The sequence below is a fragment of the Poecilia reticulata genome, chromosome 11, assembly GCF_904066995.2.
Source record: "Poecilia reticulata chromosome 11, P_reticulata-male-v2, whole genome shotgun sequence".
Lineage (NCBI taxonomy): Eukaryota > Metazoa > Chordata > Actinopteri > Cyprinodontiformes > Poeciliidae > Poecilia > Poecilia reticulata.
In genome coordinates, this window is record NC_088840.1 from 14500472 (window position 1) to 14519522 (window position 19051).

A 19051-nucleotide genomic window follows, 5' to 3' on the forward strand; every position below is an offset into this window, starting at 1 on the left:
TGTGAGACGAGAATGAAACAATAACTGAAGCTGTGTGTTGTTTTCTCGGTACTTTTGGCAAAAGAATAGCATAAATAACTCACAAAAGCCCCACATTACAGACATTCATGCTTTATATCATCATATATAAACCTCTGACTTTAATCGTAATAATTGTCATAGCAACTGCAGTGTACTTTGCCTCCATTAACTAATCGAAGTTATTCTGCTCTCCGAGGAAGAAGGCTTTATGGCCAGTAGATGGAGACAAAACACAAGTGTTCGACAACAAAAATCTGACTTTTAAATATGAGCATAAGTATGAAAAACCAAAGGGAAACGTTTGTATTTGAAAAACCAAGGAACTGGTTGTATATTGGCAAGATCTTAATGCAGAAAAAGAAGGGATGGCGTGTCCGGGCTGAGAACAGAAGGAGCAGCTGGTCCAGCCTGAAATGATGGCAAAGAGACAAAACTCTTCGCTTTTAGACTTCCTTTCTCACAACCCCTCTCTTCTGCTCCCACCTTTGATTTCTTTCTTTCTCCATTTTCCTTCCCTCCCTCCCTCACCTACTCCTTCCATCCTCCTCTCTTCCTTTCATTTTTTTATCCTCCCTCTTTCTTTCTTTCCCTCCTCCAGTTCCCACGGAGCGCACGGGTCCGGCCGGGCCTGCTATTGTCCAGGATATCCCCGCCTTGTTAATGGTTTCCTGTGCACACACAGAGGGCCGCTGAGAGAAACAAGCAGCCGCATCTGATACCAGCCGTCAATACTGCACACACACACACACACACACACACACACACACACACACACACACACACACACACACACACATTCACAGTCATTGGGAAAAACAACAGCGAGCATCAACAAGCAAACACACACTCCAGAATGTACACACACTTGGGCAAACAACAATAAATCAACAAAATCTACCAGAATGAATGGTTTATTGCAGGGAACATGTCATGAACAGCAGTAACAGAAATGGAAAACTGACAACTAATTTATCGGCGCTTGTTTGTGCTTTGTACAACCATAAGCCATACAGGCTGAAAGTGAGGACACACACAAAAAAATGTCTACAACACGAGCCGTTTCAACAATTATGCGATCCCGTTTCTTTGAAACTCATTTGACTTAAAGGGCTTCAGAATTATCATTGGCAACAATGCAACACTCAACAAATAAATGCACATAGATAACTGGAGACAAGGTGGAAAAAAAAAACAAAAAAAACCTATAGCCTTAATTTACAAAATATCAATGCAAGATGATGCAGAAACATTCCTAAATGCCATTCTGAACAATCATGTGGTCATGCTTCATTGATACTGAGTTGAGTTTTTCTAATACATTTATTGTCGATGCTGTAATACTAAACAAAGTATGCAAATAACTCGGAGATACGGTGAACGAGCCTAGCCTCGCTTACATCAAAGAAAAAAAAAAAACAAACGTGAGAATTCACTACAGAACGGAAACATAAGTTAGGAAGACGGCTTGGGCAACGGTGCAGCGTATGATTAGTTGGAGCCAAGCTGGTATTCAAGCTTTTAGTTCGGAGTATTTAGTCATACAGACACCTGGTTTCAGTTATTACACCCCATAAATTGTCGTAAAAAAGAGGGGTGGGGAAGGGGTTATGTCATGACTCTGAGCCCCGTCCCTCCCTGCTGCAGCCAGGGCATCCAGTCGTCTTCATGCAACTCCAAAGGGGGAGGATGAGGCTGTTTTCACCCAGGAACTTATTGAGCATCTGGAAAAGTCATTTCTGATTGGCTGATAACAAGAGGGTGAAGCTACTGAAGAGGGATGGATCAGCTCAATAAATCCCTTTTTGTTGATGTTTAGTTGTATTTTTATTTATTTATATGTAAAAAAAACAAAATGTATAAACCTTTTACTATCCTCTGTGGGATATCATCAAAATAGAAAAGACGTAACACTTTCTTAGCAGGGAACGTAAAGTCTTGCCCTTGAGTCCGGCTCAGTTGGGAAGTGAAACGAGTCTGTGTAAGCAGGTCGTGCTATTTGAGTCAGAAGGCTCCTATCTCCATGCCCCAGGGTCTGTAGGGTTTGCCCACACTGGCGCTCTGAGCTGGGGGGCTGATGGCAGTGGTAGGGGAGATGATCGGGAAGGCGCCAAAGGCAAAGGGGAAAGCCGAAAGTGAGGAGAGAAGCGGAGGAGAGAGCTTGGATGCCGACGACGGAACCAGGGCCGGGTGCAGAACGGTGGTGGGAGCAGAGGAGGTGGACGGGATCCTGATTGGACCCTGATCCGAGAGCGGGGTGGCGCTGTCGCTGCGTCTGCCAGACATGTGAGTCTCTGCGACTAGCGAGGAGGATGTGGGCGAGGTGGAGGAGGAGGGAGACGAAGAAGATGCGGACGACAGAGGATTATGAGGGCTGCTGGTGGTGCTGCGGGGTAGAGGTGCCAGAGGAGCCCCCTGTTGGTGCTGGAGGAGGATGGGATGCGCAATGTGGGCAGGAGGGGATCCGAAAGCAGAACCCCAGGCCAGGTGACTCAGGCCGGTGTGAGCCTCTCTCTGACTGGCGTAGTTGTTCAGGTGAGAGACGAGGCGGATTCGCAGAGGGTCTGTGCTGTCCAGGCCCTCAATGATGCTGAGATAGCGGGCGGTTTCAGCTAGGCACTCCCTGAAACCCAAACCACGGTAATCCATCGCCAGGGCATGGGCATCAAAGTAACCTGAGGGGGATGAGGAAAGGAAACCACTTAAATTTTACACCACAAAACAAGTTTCCACATCACTAAAGAGAGGCTCTGTCACGTGTAATCATTCCTTCGCCTTTAACCTAACCAAGACTAACATCCAAAATTGCGATACACGTCAGGTCTACAAATGTATTTTTGTATGAAGGAAGCCATCATTGGTAATTCGATATGCACCGAAAAAAACTTTCCAGTGACTAGAATGAGAAGCTTGATGACCAGTTGCTCTGAAAATGTAAACGTCAGATGTTTTTTTCAAGGAGTGAATGCACCAGAAAGTGTTGGCAACAGCAATCGTATGGAAGTTGTTAATGAGCTAAGAACACAAAATATTTCACAAGATGCCAACAAATATTGATATACGTCTCTGGTTCAGTCAGGCTAAAAGAGAGAAGGTAACAGGAAGGCTGAACAGATTGCAGCAAAGGTACTCTGTTTTATCGTTTTGAACTTTCAACCTCTGTCAGTCATGGAACAGGCTGGATTTGGGAATGTTGGCAACTTTTTGGAAGTCTCAAAATTAAGGAAGAGGAATAAATTCACTCCCTTACAAGACAAGAAGATTACTGTCTGTGCTTCTAATGTGAATAATTAATATCTTCTTATATACTACTCTCAGAATCACATGCCAGTCACAAAGTTAAGGTAGGATTACACATTTGACTAAAATTAGTTCTAGTCAAATGTGTAGCTTGGCTTTACCAAAATTGGAGATCTGAAATTCTGATCAGTACATCTCTTGTGGTAAACAAAACTTATAAAACTTGCATTAAAACATAATAAATCAATGTAAATAGTCTGAAAATATTTCTTGTGAGTCTTGTTTAAGAAGTTTGTATTTTGAAAGCATTCTAACTGTTTTTACACTTCAACTTTCTTACCAAGTTAAAGATGTTTTAACAAAGTATTGGATTAACTGGCTTTCCCTAAAACTGTTATACAAGTTTAACTTTGTGAAAAACCAAGACAAAGTCCAAGAAGCACCATTCTCTATTAAGAGAATAGCAACCTCTCGGCTCTGGAAACCACAACAGAATTTCATAAACCCTAAGAAAAATATATATATATGTATATAATGTCTTAAAATATGTATGCCAGGCTTTATCTTTATGCCACATGTAAACTGATCTTATAACAACATTAATACACTTTGTTTGTCAAGTGGTGTCATAATTTCCCTGCTTGCTTCTATCTGGTTTGTTTTACTCCTGACTGTCTTTGCATTCCTCTTTACTTTATCATTATTTCACCCTGACCAGTTTGTTGCCTGAACCAGAAAAGACCTGTCATATTCTTTCCTAAAGCACTCCATGCAAAAGGGAAAATCACATTTTATCGTCCCTTTCTTCAGCAAATATTACACTGACACAGCAAGGCAACCAGACCCACCGGTGTATATTTTGATATGGTATTTCAAACATTACCTCCATGTCTGTGGTTTTATATATTTGCTTATTCTCTGCACAAATTGAAAAGAAAATAACATTGACAGAGAAATCCTAGACAAGATAATAACTAAAATGGGAAAAAAACCCTGATTATTTTTCTGACCGACACTATCTGCCTCGGCTGCCAGAACAGGACACAACATACGGATTATGTTATAATGCACAAACATTTAAACACAGTTGACATGACGTGACCTGTTGATGAGGTTATGGAAGGCATTGAAAATGAAATTCAGTTATTATGTTCCCACACTGGCTCTGCATCAGACCAATAAGGACAATGGGGTTATGTTGTTACCTTTGCCTCCAGCAGCATGAAGCATCTTGAGGTGATCAACAGTCATCTGCAAAATTTCTGCTTTTTCAAGCTTGGCTGAACCCTAGAGTATGGAACGGGGCAATTTTTATTATTATTATTTTTTTATTATTTAAAAGCAATCCACACACAATATACTCAAAGCATTTTATTGTTGTTAAATGTCTTGTAAAACATTTCTAGTGCGCTCACCTGTTTCTCATAGGCGCTGGGAACCAACCTGCGGAGCTCGCTCAAACTGTTGTTTATTCTGTCCCTGCGCCGCTTTTCTATAATCTGACAAATTAATAAGACTCTGTCAGTCTGCTGTTTAAAGCATATATATATATATATATATATATATATATATATATATATATATATATATATATATATATATATATATATGTCAATTTCTCAAATCTGATTGACTCACTCCTCTGCGTCTTTTCCGCGCCTGCACCTGAGTTGATGTTGTCGGAGACATGGACCCGAGAGGAGAGCTTATGTTCCTAAAGTAGTAAAACAAATGGGATTTCAGTAAAACAAAACGTTACTACCTAAAAAGCTGTCTGACGTTAATTCAGGGATGAAAATCTTACCCATTCTCATCTGCACTCTCCTTCTCCACTTCAATAGTTTCATCCAGTTCGCTGTCCGACGAGCTAAAATCGTGATTCCGTTTCATTTTTACGGCTTCAGAGTAGTTCCCCTCGGTGTGTCGTTCGGGTCTGCCAGACGTGTGTATGCACAGGTTCGTCCTGAGCGCCTCTGTTTGAAGAGCTCGGCGTTCCCACGGTGTCATTTCAACTGTGTTGCCCGCCAGCGGGGGCGGGGCTTAGTGCTCGAAGGAACCAATCACAAAGCCGCCTGGACTTTGATTGGCAGGGCAGTTGTGGCCAAGCACACACTAGTACACTAGTGCCTCTCGAAGAGACCTGAGAGGGGAATACAAGTTCAGATGTCTCACTCGGGGAACTATTTTGATGGTCATGAGCGAAATAAAATTATGGCCACATATTTTGGCTTGCAAGAAATCTCAACATGGAATACCCAAAATATTTGACAACCAACAAACAAACAAAAAAAGTTAATTTGGACAATGTAAGCAGGCAAATGTGAAGATACCCTGAAAAACAACAACAAAGAACTTAAAAGAACGCACATCTGCAAAATAACCACTTTGGAGACGCAGTACAAGTACAAATGACACAGCAGTGTGGTCTGTGGTCGTTTTGAGTTTCTTCAAGTCGAGAGTTTCTGAGGAGTTTGAGGGCTCTTTGTTTCACAATCAGACCATGATGGGACCACTGGTATTTTTAACTTCTAAAAAAAGACGAGCACTGCTATTCCTGCCATTTAGATCTATTTCTGTTCAAACATTTTAAATCTGCAGCTATGCTCTTCTCTGCATGTGTGGCATCTGTGTCCAAAGCATTTAGCTGCTACGATATATCATAGTTGAGGATAAGCAAATGTAGCCATGCATTTAGACAGAGGTGGGGAGAGTGCCCAAAAATTGTACTCAAGTAAGAGTAGCACTACTTCAACCCATTTTTACTCAAGTAAAAGTAAAAAGAAATTTCTCAAGTAAGAGTAAAAAAAGTATTTGGTAAAAAAAAAAAAAAGTCTACTTAAGTACGGAGTAACTGATCAAATGATCAATCATTTAATATTTAAAAATTACATCATCTAATTTCTCTTCTAAGAAGGAAACTATTTCTCTAAGTCTGCTACAAAAATAATGAATTTCAAAATAAATGTCCATAACAGTCAGTTGCTCATTTCATTGCAATTTGTTTGACAGAAGACGGGTTGGACATACTATTCTTCCAAATTATCTAAGAGTTGATAAATTAGTTTGTTCATTAGCTGACCTATGTGTTCAGGATGCAGCTTTAAAAAAATGACTTCTTTTGATTTAGTTGGTGACTAAACCAACTAAATATATATATATATATATATATATATATATATATATATATATATATATATATATACACACATCAACATCAGACATCTCAGTCCAGAAATGTGCAGTTCTAGGCACAGCCAAGATACTGCGCAGAACCCTCAAGCTCCCAGGCCTCTGGTAGAGGACCCGAGCTCAGAGGATGAAACAGACCACCCGCGGAGGGTGAGAAGGGAATATATATATATATATATATATATATACTGCTCAAAAAAATAAAGGGAACACTTAAGTGTTCACTTAAGTGTTTAAGTGTTCCCTTTATTTTTTTGAGCAGTGTATATACTTGATATACATCCTTGATGAAGAAAGGAGCAGGACAAGCTCCTGGACAGTGATCCACATCATCCATGTCAAGAACTGCTGCTTAGAAAAAAAATTACAGACAAAAACTGCAAATCAGTCTTTGACAAACATTAAAATACATTGTGAAGCCTAACCTATCCATGCTTTTTTTCCCTTTTTTTTCTTTTTAAATAAATTCAAATAATTTATTACTTTTTTCTGTGAGTGCTTACATTACCTCTCAACAGAGTGACAGCCTTGTTGGTAAGCCGTGTTGCAAATTTCCAAAATCTTCTTAGTTGACAAAATTACAGATAAAAATACAAATCAAGCCAAGTTACGTTGATATGTCATAGCATACATTTTCAAGTTTGATCTTGGAAAGCAAGGCAATATTTATTTATCCATCCATCCATCCATTTTCTTGCACCCTTTTTCCCTCAGTGGGGTCGGGAGGGGTGCTGGTGCCCATCTCCAGCCAACGTTTCGGGCGAGAGGCGGGGTACACCCTGGACAGGTCGCCAGTCTGTCGCAGGGCAACACAGAGACACACAGGACACACAACCATGCACACACACACTCACACCTAGGGGCAATTTGGAGAGGCCAATTAACCTGACAGTCATGTTTTTGGACTGTGGGAGGAAACCGGAGTACCCGGGGAAAACCCACGCATGCACAGGGAGAACATGCAAACTCCATGCAGAAAGACCCCAGGCCAGGAATCGAACCCAGAACCTTCTTGCTGCAAGGCAACAGCTCTACCAACTGCGCCACTGTGCAGCCCGAATATTTTTTTTAAATTTAGATTATTTTTCCAAGGTATTTGGAGACCATGTTTGAAATTCTTTGCGGTTTTGGGAGTGACTGATCTTTCCAGACATAGAGGATCTTTGAAGAAACTTTGACAGCGGTCCAGTGGACTTTCGATGCCCCTCACCTCCCCCCACCCTCTCTGTGCGTGTGTGTGCGTGTGTGCGCGTGCGTGTGTGTGTGTGTGTGTCCCGGTGGTGACGAGGAGTGGCTGGCCGGCTGTCAGCACGCGCTGGCCGTGGGAAAGTTCCCTAACCGGCGCTGATAACCAATCAGAGGCCGACGGCCGTCTCCGGCGCAGGAATGAATGGAGCAATTGGTCGGGGCGACGGGCGGTCTGCGAGCGAGCGTGTGAACCTGTAATCCAATACTAACTCAGCCCGGGAGGACAGACAGAGGCAGCGCTGCCGCAACCAGAGGAAGCCACCACGTCTAATCTTACCCCACAGAGAGACCTCATGCACGGTGGAGACTCCGTGGCCACTTCAAGGTCTCTGTGAGAGCAGTCAGTCCAGTACCCCCCATCTCCTTCTCCCCGGAGTTTCCACATCATCACCGCAGCGCGACTGCTGGCTCCTATGCTGGTCACACTCCCCCAAATAATTTGACAGATTCGCTGCTGTGTGTTTGTATACACAGAGGAGTCATGTTTCTGCATGTGGAGCTGGCTGCAGGGCTCTTCAGTCCAAGCAGGGGCTCCTGCGGGGGACCTCAAGTAGTTGTGCTATAGTCTAAATGCTTTATGAACACGCAGAAAGACTGCGCGATTCCAAGCTATTCATTGCCTCATGAGCTTTGCATCGGGTCTTATTTGATGGGATGTTACTGCTCTTATTGTTTTAGAATTTAAAGACAGCATATATTGCATTTAATGTAGGCTACATTAACTTAGTCAGGGAAACAGAATCTGAAAGTTGATATTTTGTCTCTTTATTTCGATGCTAAAAGTTTGCAACATAATTAGACAAAAAAAAAATAGACAGAACATATAAATTATTCAATAACTGTTTGTGCAAAATCTAAAGAGTTCAGTTTCTTAACAACTTGAGCCAGAAAGCCAGTGGTTCTTCATTTTACCTTGCACAACATAATGAGGAGATGCTCCAAATTTCTTTTTCTGCATCGGCTCTGGTGCAGGTCCTGGACACGCCAATGACCTCAGCTCCCCTCACTATCTTCTGCAGGGCCTTCTTGTCTGACTTAAACGTCACTCAAAGATTTCTAACCTCTGAAATCGGTATTAAGCAAACAATAAACCGGTTAGGCAAAGTTGCTTAAAGCCTGATAATAAAAAAAGGGAGGGATTGACTAAAGCTTATTTAGTTAAAGTTAATTTATTTTAGTTATTCAACTCATTAAGAACAGATTGTTGTTTTTAAGGTTTTATTTCTAATCATGAAGGTTTTCCATTTGCATGTAACAGATTTAACATCAGACCAAAAAAGAACATTCCTAATTGAGAAATGTCAGCTCTGTAATATTATGTTCAATATCTGCTTAAAGGTTGCATCAAAAGGTTATTTTAATGTGACTGATGAGTCACTTTATTAATAGATTTTATTAGAATTTATTTGTGTAAAGCAAAGTGCTGAAAATATATAGTTTTCTTTTCAAAACGTTTTTAAAAAGTAAATGTAAAGTTCAGATGATCATTGTTGTTGTTGTTGAACTGGTTGACACCGGGTTTCTGCGCTGAAGAAAAGCAGACAACCAAGCCAGTCGGACATTTTTACTAAGGACTTTTCTCATTTTTGAGAACCAAAACCAAAATGGAAAGAAAAAAAAAAGTGAAAAAGCTGAAGAAGCATTCGCATGCAATGAGGAAGCACAAAATCTGAACTTGTGGAATTATTTCAATCAACAGGAGAGTACTATTTGTTCTGACCTGCTTGTGATTTTAATCTCAGCCTAATAAAAGTCAAACCAAAATTGCACCCCTCCCCCCCCCTCCTCCTGCACCCTTTCATATGCACACTCTTGCACACACACACACGGCTTTTATTGTGATCGTTTTTCAGCTAGCGCCCAAGTCGCAGTAGCCCTTGTTTGGTTTATATGAATGAGAGGAAGCACTTAGGGCTGTTTTCATCTTGTTGTTGTGTGAGGCTATGCCTGCAGCAGCACAGACACACAAATGCAGAATAACATTTACCAAATTGATTAATTATGGATTTATCTATGTGTGTCATTCTGAGGTGTTGGAGCTCGAGTCTAGCCACCTGAAAGCTTCCTTCTCAGTAAAACAGGTGTGCTTCCACATTACCGTCTGACAATATGTGTATCTGCGTGTGTGCCTGTGTGTGTGTGTGTTAGTGGGAGTAGAGGGGAGGAGAAGAAGGGGTGTGTGAGCTCTCTTGTTGTATTTCAAGTTCAACCAGAGTTCCCACGCTGTTATTTTCTGCCCGGCTGTCTTTGTTCTGTGGGTCTCATCACATGTTGTGATTAGTAGGGCCTTTCAGGGGCCGCCCTTTGAAGGTGAGGGCCAGCTCCGCCACATCATCATAACTCCCCCCCCACCACCCTCCTGTCTCCCCGCCCATCTTTTTTAAGTTTCTGCAGATCAGCCCACCAAATCACATCAAATTAAGTGATGTTTCCACTGTTTTGCTCTCGTTTTATCATGCATTTATTTATTTATTTTTCCCAGAGCTGTGTTTGTACACCGCTTTGTTTCTCCAGTTTATCGTATTACAGCCACAAATTATTTTACTATATAGGTTGTTATCCTGCATGAAGGTGTATTGGAGCCTCTAACAGCTTTTCTTCCATGATTGCCCTGTAATTAACTCTCTCCCTCTTCTCATTAGCTCTCAACAATATGATGCTGCCAACATTTTTTTTAGCCATGGGGATTTTGTGTACAGGGGGATGTATTAATTTTCCCCCTTCCTTTTTCTTATAGAGCAGAGTTTTGAAGGCAGATGGTTGCATACAATTTTCCATCAAGTTATTAGATTAAGAGGACCAAATTTCTTTAGCTTTTTGTTTTGTAAATCCGGCATACAATATATATATTTTTGGTTTTGCACAGTTTCCCTCAGTCTTTGCCTATTGAATCTTCCCCTCTCCCTGCCCGTCTCCTTCCTTAATAAGTCATTTTATTGTGGCTTTAAACTCAAAGATAATTTATATGCCTAAAACCCTCAAATTGAAGCTAAATCCTCTCAGACAGACTGTTGATCAGGAGCCAGCTTAAACAGAAGACACTAAGACAATAATTTAGAAACATTCTAATTCCTTCCTGAGTGAGTCACATGTTTCCATGCCCTCTTTGCCCTTATTGTACAATAAAATACTTTTAACTTATATTTATTATTAAAAACAACACTTTATCTACAGTGAATTCATGTCCTTACTCCAGACATATTAAATCTAGACTCTCACCAGAGGAAATGCTTGTGGATATCAAGGCTTTGACACTCTCTCATAGGTGGATTCCACCAATAAATTCCGCAATTTGTTGCATCTCACGCTGAACGCGTTCGCACAGTGACCCACATGCCACAAGGTGTTTGGCTGCATCGGTTTGTTTGGATGTGATTTCCTGCCCGGAGCCGGGGCAGCACTGCATGACTTCGGGGAGAGTAAATGGAGTCGGGCTGCAGCGTCGACAGAGTGATTTTGATGAATGATGTTGATGCCACATTCAGGAACTCTCGGTCCGCTAAGTCGTGCAAATCTGTCAAGAGCTGAAAAGCTAAAGTGTTCTTTGTGTTTTTTTTTCTCTCGTGGAGCTCGGGGGTTCTCAGTTGGATACGTCAACAGATGTGTCAGCTTGCATTTAATCTTTAATTACTTTCATGTCAGCAGTGTTTGCTCAGTCATTTAAAGTCCAAACATGTCTTGTTTGCTTTTAAAAAAAATAAATATTCGAAACAACTGTATTCCCTAAATAGTAATATTAGGAGAACCCACCACTTAAAGATTTTCTTTGATCCCATTTGAAACCGAACCATACACGGTTGAATGAATCAGTTCCTGGCTGACTCAGCTGATGACGGATATAAAGTTCAAGGGTGTAGGTGAACATTTGTAAGGCTTCCAAAGATGTAGAGACAAAAGGATTGTGGAACTAGTGTTAGAGTATGGTGGTGCCAAGAAACCCTGGCCTGACAACAATCATAGATCTCAACCACTGAGAGCCTAAAATTGAGATCTGCCACACTCTTGTAGCATCGGACTATCACAACATAGCTGATCTACATTACTAACAAGTTATCCATCACGCTTCTCTGGAGGTTGAAGACTGTTTTGCTCTTCCAACAATAAGAGTGATGGTTACTAGCGACCGTTGAGATCCAGAAAGATGACTCCTAGTTCTTCCCCTGATTGTAGTTCAGGAGATTGTGGGTACTGAAATTCGTTCCTCTGAGTCCACCTTTCTGGAGCTGCACCTGCATCCAAGAAAGGACTACGAGGAACATCCGGAGATGCTGACGCTGATTGATCACCACAGAAGGGAAAACCAAATCCTTTCGCCTGGGACTCCTTCAAGATGAAGACAAGAGCTAACTTTTTCTCTCTTTCTTGGGTATGTTGAAGACAGGCCTAGCAGATGGGACAGACAAATGATGGACAAACAGATGGATGGATGATATTTTTTTGTGAACTTTTTCCTAGTTCCGTGTTTATGCAGATTAGATTATACTTCATACTGTTTTCAAACTGCTTAGAAACCACCCATTTTGACACTCATTGAACATATTGACTTACTTTGTAAAGTGCCCTATGATAAGTTTCATTGGAATTTATTGCAAATAAATTAAACCAACCGCATGGCGGACCAAGAGTGCAGATGTCTCCTGGCTGGCTGCGTGCCTGTGTCTCTGTCTCTAACCTGAACAAAAAAAAAAAACATAAAACTTTTGGGAATGGGACCACCTAGATGCTGAGTGTTGCGGCGTCTGCAGGTTAGCCACAGACAGATGTTCATCCGCTCCAAACAATACGTCGAGCCGTTCTCTGGTGAGACCCTGCGGATGGTGAGCCTTGTTATTGTTTATAAATAGAGCTGTATGGAGCGCGGAGGAAGACTAACTTTGTTTCCCCTGACAGAGAGCGGAAGCGACGGCTAATTCTCCTCCAGACGTGTATGACACCCGACCATTGTCCCCTCGCGAGAGGGGGTTGGGGGGCGGGAGCCAAATGAGACATGAATGTGAGTGTCTTGAGCAGGGTGGGCTGTTTGTGATGCAGGGCCGAGGTCCGTATGTGTGTGTGAGACAGCCTGGTATTGTCCTTAAGCCGGGCAGGGATTTGAACGTGGTTTCATTGTTTGCCCTTGTCAATCATTGTTATTTCTCGTGTGAGTTGTTTTTTGAAAGGGGTCCTCTCTTTCTACCCCACTTCACTCGTATTCTTCTCCCTGCTTCCACTTCAGCTACAAACAGAGCACATCAGTCAGTGTGTTTGTGTATTGAGGAAGTGAGGGATGTGTCAAAGTTGACCCAGTGACACTCGGCTCTGTCTTGTCCCCTCCGTGGGAAGTGATGAGGGCCTCTCCATCAGTCTCTGTCACATCAACCCAAACACCAACATATTTACCCAAAATACTTATTTAAAGATTAAACAATTTTTAGTGAATTTTTTCCCCTCTGTTTAACCAGATGTCTGATATTGACATTTAGTCTCACTGATCTACAAACTTAATGAAAATATGATTTTGATCCAACTCTTAAAGAAATTAGACTTTCTTTTAAATGTTGAGGTTTTAAGTGCTGATTTTAAGTTAGTGCCTAAACATTTTGGAGCAGTGGTTTAACACGTCCAGTACAAAAATTTACTTTTTTGGTTCTGGTTCACCAGGATCAATTCGATTAAGCTGTTTTATGTAGCACAAACTCACAACAAATGTTGTCTCAAGGCACAAAAAAAACCCTTAAATTCAGAAATACTCAGTCAATTCAATCCTGTAATGTAGCCAAATTTAAAATCAATTATGTACAGCTCTGGAAAGAATTAAGAGACCACTGCACTGAACTCCATTGAAAACCTCATGGTTAATCCACCAAATATTGATCTCTAAACTCTTCCTGAGTTAAAACATTTGCATTGTTGTTTCTAAACGAATATGAACTTGTTTTCTTTGCATTATTTGAGGTCTTAAAGCACTGCATCTCTTTCATCATTTTGACCATTTCTCATTTTCTGCAAATAAATACAACATTTTTGCTTGGAATTTCAGAGACATGTCAATAGTTCTTAGAATAAAAGGACAATATTCAATTTACTCAAACAGATATCCATAAAAAGTAAAATCAGAGAAAATGATTATTTTAAGTGGTCTCTTAATTTTTTTTCCGGAGCTGTATACGTACACAGACTGAGTCCTCACGGATCTGCGTGTAGCAACAGTGATCAGTCGCTTGCTGTTGAATCTGCAGGAAAATTGTTTTGTTTTTCTAAAGTGCCCTGAGACCATATTAGTTATGAATCGGCACCATATAAGTAAACTGAATTTCATTGAATGAGTCATTACAGCATGCCAATAAAAATCTAATCTATTCAGTATTTAATGTTGTGAGGTTCTTTAATATATTGGTTTGGAACCTAATGCAAACCCAGGTTTCTTCAAATCCAAACCTTGAAGATCCATCGAGCAACTTCTAGATTTTTCTCTGGTCCAACAGACTGAATCAAATGGCTGAATGACCTCCTCCTCAGTTTGCAGTCAAGTTCTCCAGCATCCTGGATATTACCTCATTATTTGATTCAGGTGTGTTGAAGAAGAGTCACATCTAATAGTTGCAGGATGTTAGCCCTCGAGGGCTGGAGTTTATAGACTCCTGGTCCAACCTGATTCATGGAAAAATAACAATAATTTAAAATTCAGAGTTTCAGTTTAAGAGCTTTGCAAAAACCTTAAATTAATTCCAATACAGTGCATCTGGAAAGTATTCACTGTGCTTTGCTTTTTCCACATTTTCTTATGTTACAGCCTCATTCAAAACTGTTTTAAATTAATCTCTTTGATCAAATTTCTACACACAAATACCCCCATTATGACAATGTGGGAAGAAAAAAAGTTTTGGAGATTTTCATTGGAACACATGAAATATCCCTCCTTACTAAGATGTACATTCATATTAAAATGATTGTACAACCCAGTGGACTCTACTTCACTGGACACAAGGTTCGGGATAATTTGAAAATGAGTTAGAAACTCTTTATGCTGCATGTGAACGCTCTGAGGCACCTGTAGAGTTTGTCCGAAAGCAGAGTGGATCAACATATGTTACAGAGATAATGTTCGTGATTTATTTTCCTTCCCCACAGGAAACCAAGACGACTCCAACACACCCTTTTGTCTGCATTTCTCAGATCTTCCGAAAAGGTCGTCTAATCCTCCGTCTGGTACATCTGATACCTAATTCAACAGGTGGATGGGATGTGAAAAGAAGGTACTCAACTCCCATGTGTTGGGTTTGGTCAAGAACCTGCCGGCAATAATCAGTGAATTTAATATGGAGATAAGAATGGGATGTAGAGTGACGGTAATTTCTCCTTTTCTTTTTGCGTAAGGGTGAGTTGGGGGTGTTTGGGTGGGACTCATGTCTGGAGTGAGAGAAACTCCTGGTGGGTGGTCACTGTGAGAGGAGGGTGAAAGTCAAGAGAACAAAGCACGTTACTTAACTTTCATCTCAGCTTGAGGCTATTATTTGCGTTAAGCTTGACCTAATCACACTTCTACACCTGCCTTGTGCTGTTGGAAAATCATAAATCTGTAATGTTTTGATCTTTTCTACATAATAAGAGTCAATGAGACGGAAGCTGCAGCTGAAATTTGAAAAAGCAGAAGACGTTGAAGTAAGACTGCTGCAGGAGACCCTGGTCTTTGCCATGACTGGCTCTGAATGCTTCACGTCTGATGCTATGAAAGCATCAGACGTGAAAGCAATGTGATCTGTGAGCCTGATGTGAATTCATGCTGACGTTTGAGATGAAAATCAGCAGCGATTTCTCGCATTTGTCAAACAGTGTATGTGGACACACACCTTCAACAAGCATGAAAACTACTAACCACCAGTCTTCCCTCGCTAACTCGATAACAAGCTCGAAACCCTTGAAACATGTTTTAACGTTTGACATTTGGCCTCCAGTAGAAAAACCCCTTCCTTCAAGCATCTCCGAAAACCTTGGGAGACGGAGAAGCCCCCCTCCTCTCCAGCTGCAGCAGAGGGGGTTCGCGATCCTCTGACCCTCGTAATGACGGAGGGTCAAGAGTCAGGCTGTGTGAGGGAATCGTCTGCGTCTGCAGAGCGCGTGAGGAACGCCTGGGAACCAGAGCTCGCTGTGTGATCCTGTGAAATTGATCTTTCCAGAAGGGACCCGTGGTGTGTATTTATGTTTAGGTGGTGGTGGTTGTGTATGTGGGCTTGTTTTGTAAGATTCAGCTGAAATGGTAGAAGCAAGTTGGGAGAGACTTTGCTAAATTAAGTTTGCGTGTCTTCTAAGAAAGAATATCAGGCTTTGAATTATTTTTACTTTTAAACAACCAAATTCCAAAACGTTAAGCGTGACTTGATCTTTTTTGAGGGCTAATTTAATTTAGCAAAAATCCAGATTTATAAAAATAGTTTTTTAAAGACCCTAAATGTAGTTTGAAACATACTTCCAAACGCTTGGTTCTCCACATTTATGTGTTCGAAAAATATCTCCATGGAAATTTTTCCAAGGAAGTAATGTTTTGGAAGAAGTAAGCTGTTTGCTCCAAACGTGTGTCAGTGTGTGCCCACTGATTCATAGGAAATGTGGTAGTGTGACTCAAATAAATGTTATCTAACAGCAGGTGGTCACACAAAGTCATTTTAGTTGGAAATAAACTCACATTAAATTAAGCCTTCATTTTAGCTTAATTTAGTCAAGGTGTCCTAATCCTAATCTGTCATACATTATAAATGAATTGGCCCAAATGGGGATCGGATACTCAATCAGACAAGGTGGAGTAACACATCTTAAGAAAATAATGTGTAAATAAATATGTTTAAATGAGAATTAAGCAATTTTATGATTATTTACCTCCATTATTATTCAAAATACGTCACTTCCATGGGCACAAAATATTTATTTCTTTAATAAGTACACAAGGGTTGGCCTGCATTTTTTTTTATAACAGAAGTTTTGTGAAATGATCAAGGATAAATGAAATACTATCTTTTGAGTTAAGCCCAAAATGATTCGCACGCCTGGCTTTATAACTGTGTTCTGTTCTATTGTCACAGCTGCTAAATGACTCCACAGTGGTAAAATCAGTATGTTAATGTGAGCAAGATGCATGGAGAGGAAAACAAATGTTTTGCATGTTTGTGAGTACTTCCGTGAGAGAGACTCCTCCAGTGAAACCTTGGCTACTCTTTTATCTTCAGCATCTGCTTTTCTTCTTAACTCTCTCTCTGTCTCTCTCTTTCTCTTTCTCTCTGTCTTTCGCTCCTTTTCTCTCGCTCTTAGACCAAACCTCCACTGTCTGTCTATTCAGCCTGTTTGGACTCGACCACTTCAGTCATATCTGCAGGCTTCTTGTGGCGGCTACAAAAGCAATCCCTGCTTGTGCTTATTCAATCACAGAGGGATCTTGGGGAGGTCTTTCGTCTGTCTGTGCCCTCTTAGAGGCTTTGTACTGACATTATGAAGCAATCACATCCATTAGTTGGGACTTGTGATGTCTGATCCTGTCGCAGTACATGGGGCCTGCGTTAAAACGTGGCACACCCCATTCAGAAATTCCTAGAGGTCTGTTCCAAGAACAAAAAATAATGTTTTTTTACTAAAACTTTACATCAGTTACAGAGGTCTTGATGTAAAGGTCTGCTTCAGTGAGGATTATCGAATTACATGACTGAAAAATTTTGAATAGATTATTGTGGATAAATTTATAGATTGTAACATATAAATATAAATGTTTTTGAATTTGTCATTCTAAATTTTAATCCTTTTCAGTGTTTAAATGGCCGCGTGCATTTGTGAGTTAATTTATCCAATAATAGGTCATTCATAAAGTGATAGTCAGATAGTGAGCCAGCTTCCATGAGAAGCTGACATTAGAAATTGACATTTACATGAGAAATTGACATTTTGAACCCCTTTTATTCTACGTTTAAAATAATAGAGGAGAAGAAACCTCCTTTGGAGGTCTGACAGCAATTGTTTGTTGCATATTTTCATGTAAAAAGTTTGCACAGAGGGAATTTAGACAGCACTGACTTCCTCAGCCATCCCCACAACACACATAAGCTTCTTCTGGTCAGCAACGCTACAGCTGCTTGATCAGCATGTAATGCAGCAGGCCACAGTTATTGTTTTTAAAGGATTTTTTGGCTCTAGTGGTCTTTATTTCATAGTAGATTTACAGAAAAGAGGGTTGTGAGAGGAGGAAGACATGCAGCAAGAGTCATCATCAGGCTGGGACTCAAACCTGTGGTGGACGCATTGAGGACTGAGGCCTCCATACATGGATCACGTGCTCTACTCTTTGTTCCACTGCCACACCCAGTGACCCTTTGCAACTACATCACTTAATAATTCGTACTGCCGTGATGGACGTCGGAAGTGAGGCGAGTATTGAACTAAGCGACTGAAATGGTTTCTTATGCCAGTTTATTCGTGGCTTCTACTTGTTCGAGTCAAGTTAATTTGTCTGCGAACGTAACGCGCTTGGTTGGGGCTCATAGACGGCGGTATAGAAGCTTGGAATAGCTAGCTTAGAAACCGATCCGTACCTCCCCCCTCCTGACGTGTTGATCAAATTACGACGTTCCCTGAATTCAACCCACATGATTTATGTCACTACGTCATAAACAGCGGTTTACCTTAAACCGGAACAGCCTTAAAAACGTACAGAAGACGAGATGCTAACCAGTTTTTTTCCATACATGCTAGGCTACATGACAGTGTGGCACTGTTTCCATGGTTACTGATGATTAGACGCGTACCTTCTCCGCATTGCGATATTTAATATCTTTATAATCATACTTGCTTATGTATAAGCTTATGTATAAGTATATGCACGTTAATCTTCTTACCTTATAAAAAGTGTTCGCTGTAAATCCGCGACGGCTGAGCAAGTCATTATGATTGACAGTAGCTATCCATCATCACCCCGTATCTTTCCTCGTTAAAAGTTTTAAAATGCCAAGTTTGGTTTGTATCCTTGTCTTTCTCTGCAGCCGACCGCGCATTTTCTTTGACCATTTCTACTGTTCAACTCAATAAAAGCGACACTAGGCTACCAGATGTGCGTTTTTTGACAGGTTTTACAGGAGTGCATAGGTTGTTTTGACGTCCGTCATGGCGGAGCGGGCGGAGTTTTGAAGATAGTGACGTCACGTGCAGAGGGTCAAATGTGAGAACAAACTAGGTAATTTTCACGTGGAACAGACATTTGAACAAGTACATCCTCTTCAGTCGTGTCCAAGAGATCCTTGGCACTGTAGATATGCAGATATTTTGCATTTTTAAAAGTTATTTTGCAGATGTGAATCAAGAGGTGATCTTCAATGGGTAAAGAATGTAGGACTGAGTACAC

General features: G+C 41.0%; 1 protein-coding gene across 2 annotated transcripts; it reads right to left on the reverse strand.

Annotated features, from left to right (window-relative positions):
• Positions 1 to 916: 916 nt before the first annotated feature.
• hey1 (hes-related family bHLH transcription factor with YRPW motif 1) lies at positions 917 to 18806 on the reverse strand. 2 transcript variants are annotated; one of them, XM_081612291.1, is made up of 6 exons: positions 18549 to 18806; positions 5063 to 5398; positions 4897 to 4972; positions 4674 to 4757; positions 4464 to 4545; positions 917 to 2693 (listed from the first exon to the last, which is right to left on the reverse strand). In XM_081612291.1, exons 2-6 carry the CDS (start codon positions 5263 to 5265, stop codon positions 2023 to 2025), a joined length of 1116 nt encoding a protein of 371 aa, XP_081468417.1. In that variant the 5' UTR covers positions 5266 to 5398; positions 18549 to 18806; the 3' UTR covers positions 917 to 2022. The 2 variants fall into 2 exon arrangements, with proteins under 2 accessions (XP_081468417.1, XP_008420257.1); XM_008422035.3 differs by lacking the exon at positions 18549 to 18806 and having other exon boundaries at positions 5063 to 5411.
• Positions 18807 to 19051: the final 245 nt, after the last annotated feature.

Excerpts from the sequence above, each read along its gene's own strand:
- hey1 (XM_081612291.1), bottom strand. The coding sequence starts at position 5,265 with ATGACACCGTGGGAACGCCGAGCTCTTCAAACAGAGGCGCTCAGGACG. Across the intron at positions 4,973-5,062 it reads GAGAGTGCAGATGAGAATGG|GAACATAAGCTCTCCTCTCG; the intron begins GTAAGATTTTCA and ends TTACTACTTTAG. Across the intron at positions 4,546-4,673 it reads CCAGCGCCTATGAGAAACAG|GGTTCAGCCAAGCTTGAAAA; the intron begins GTGAGCGCACTA and ends TCCATACTCTAG.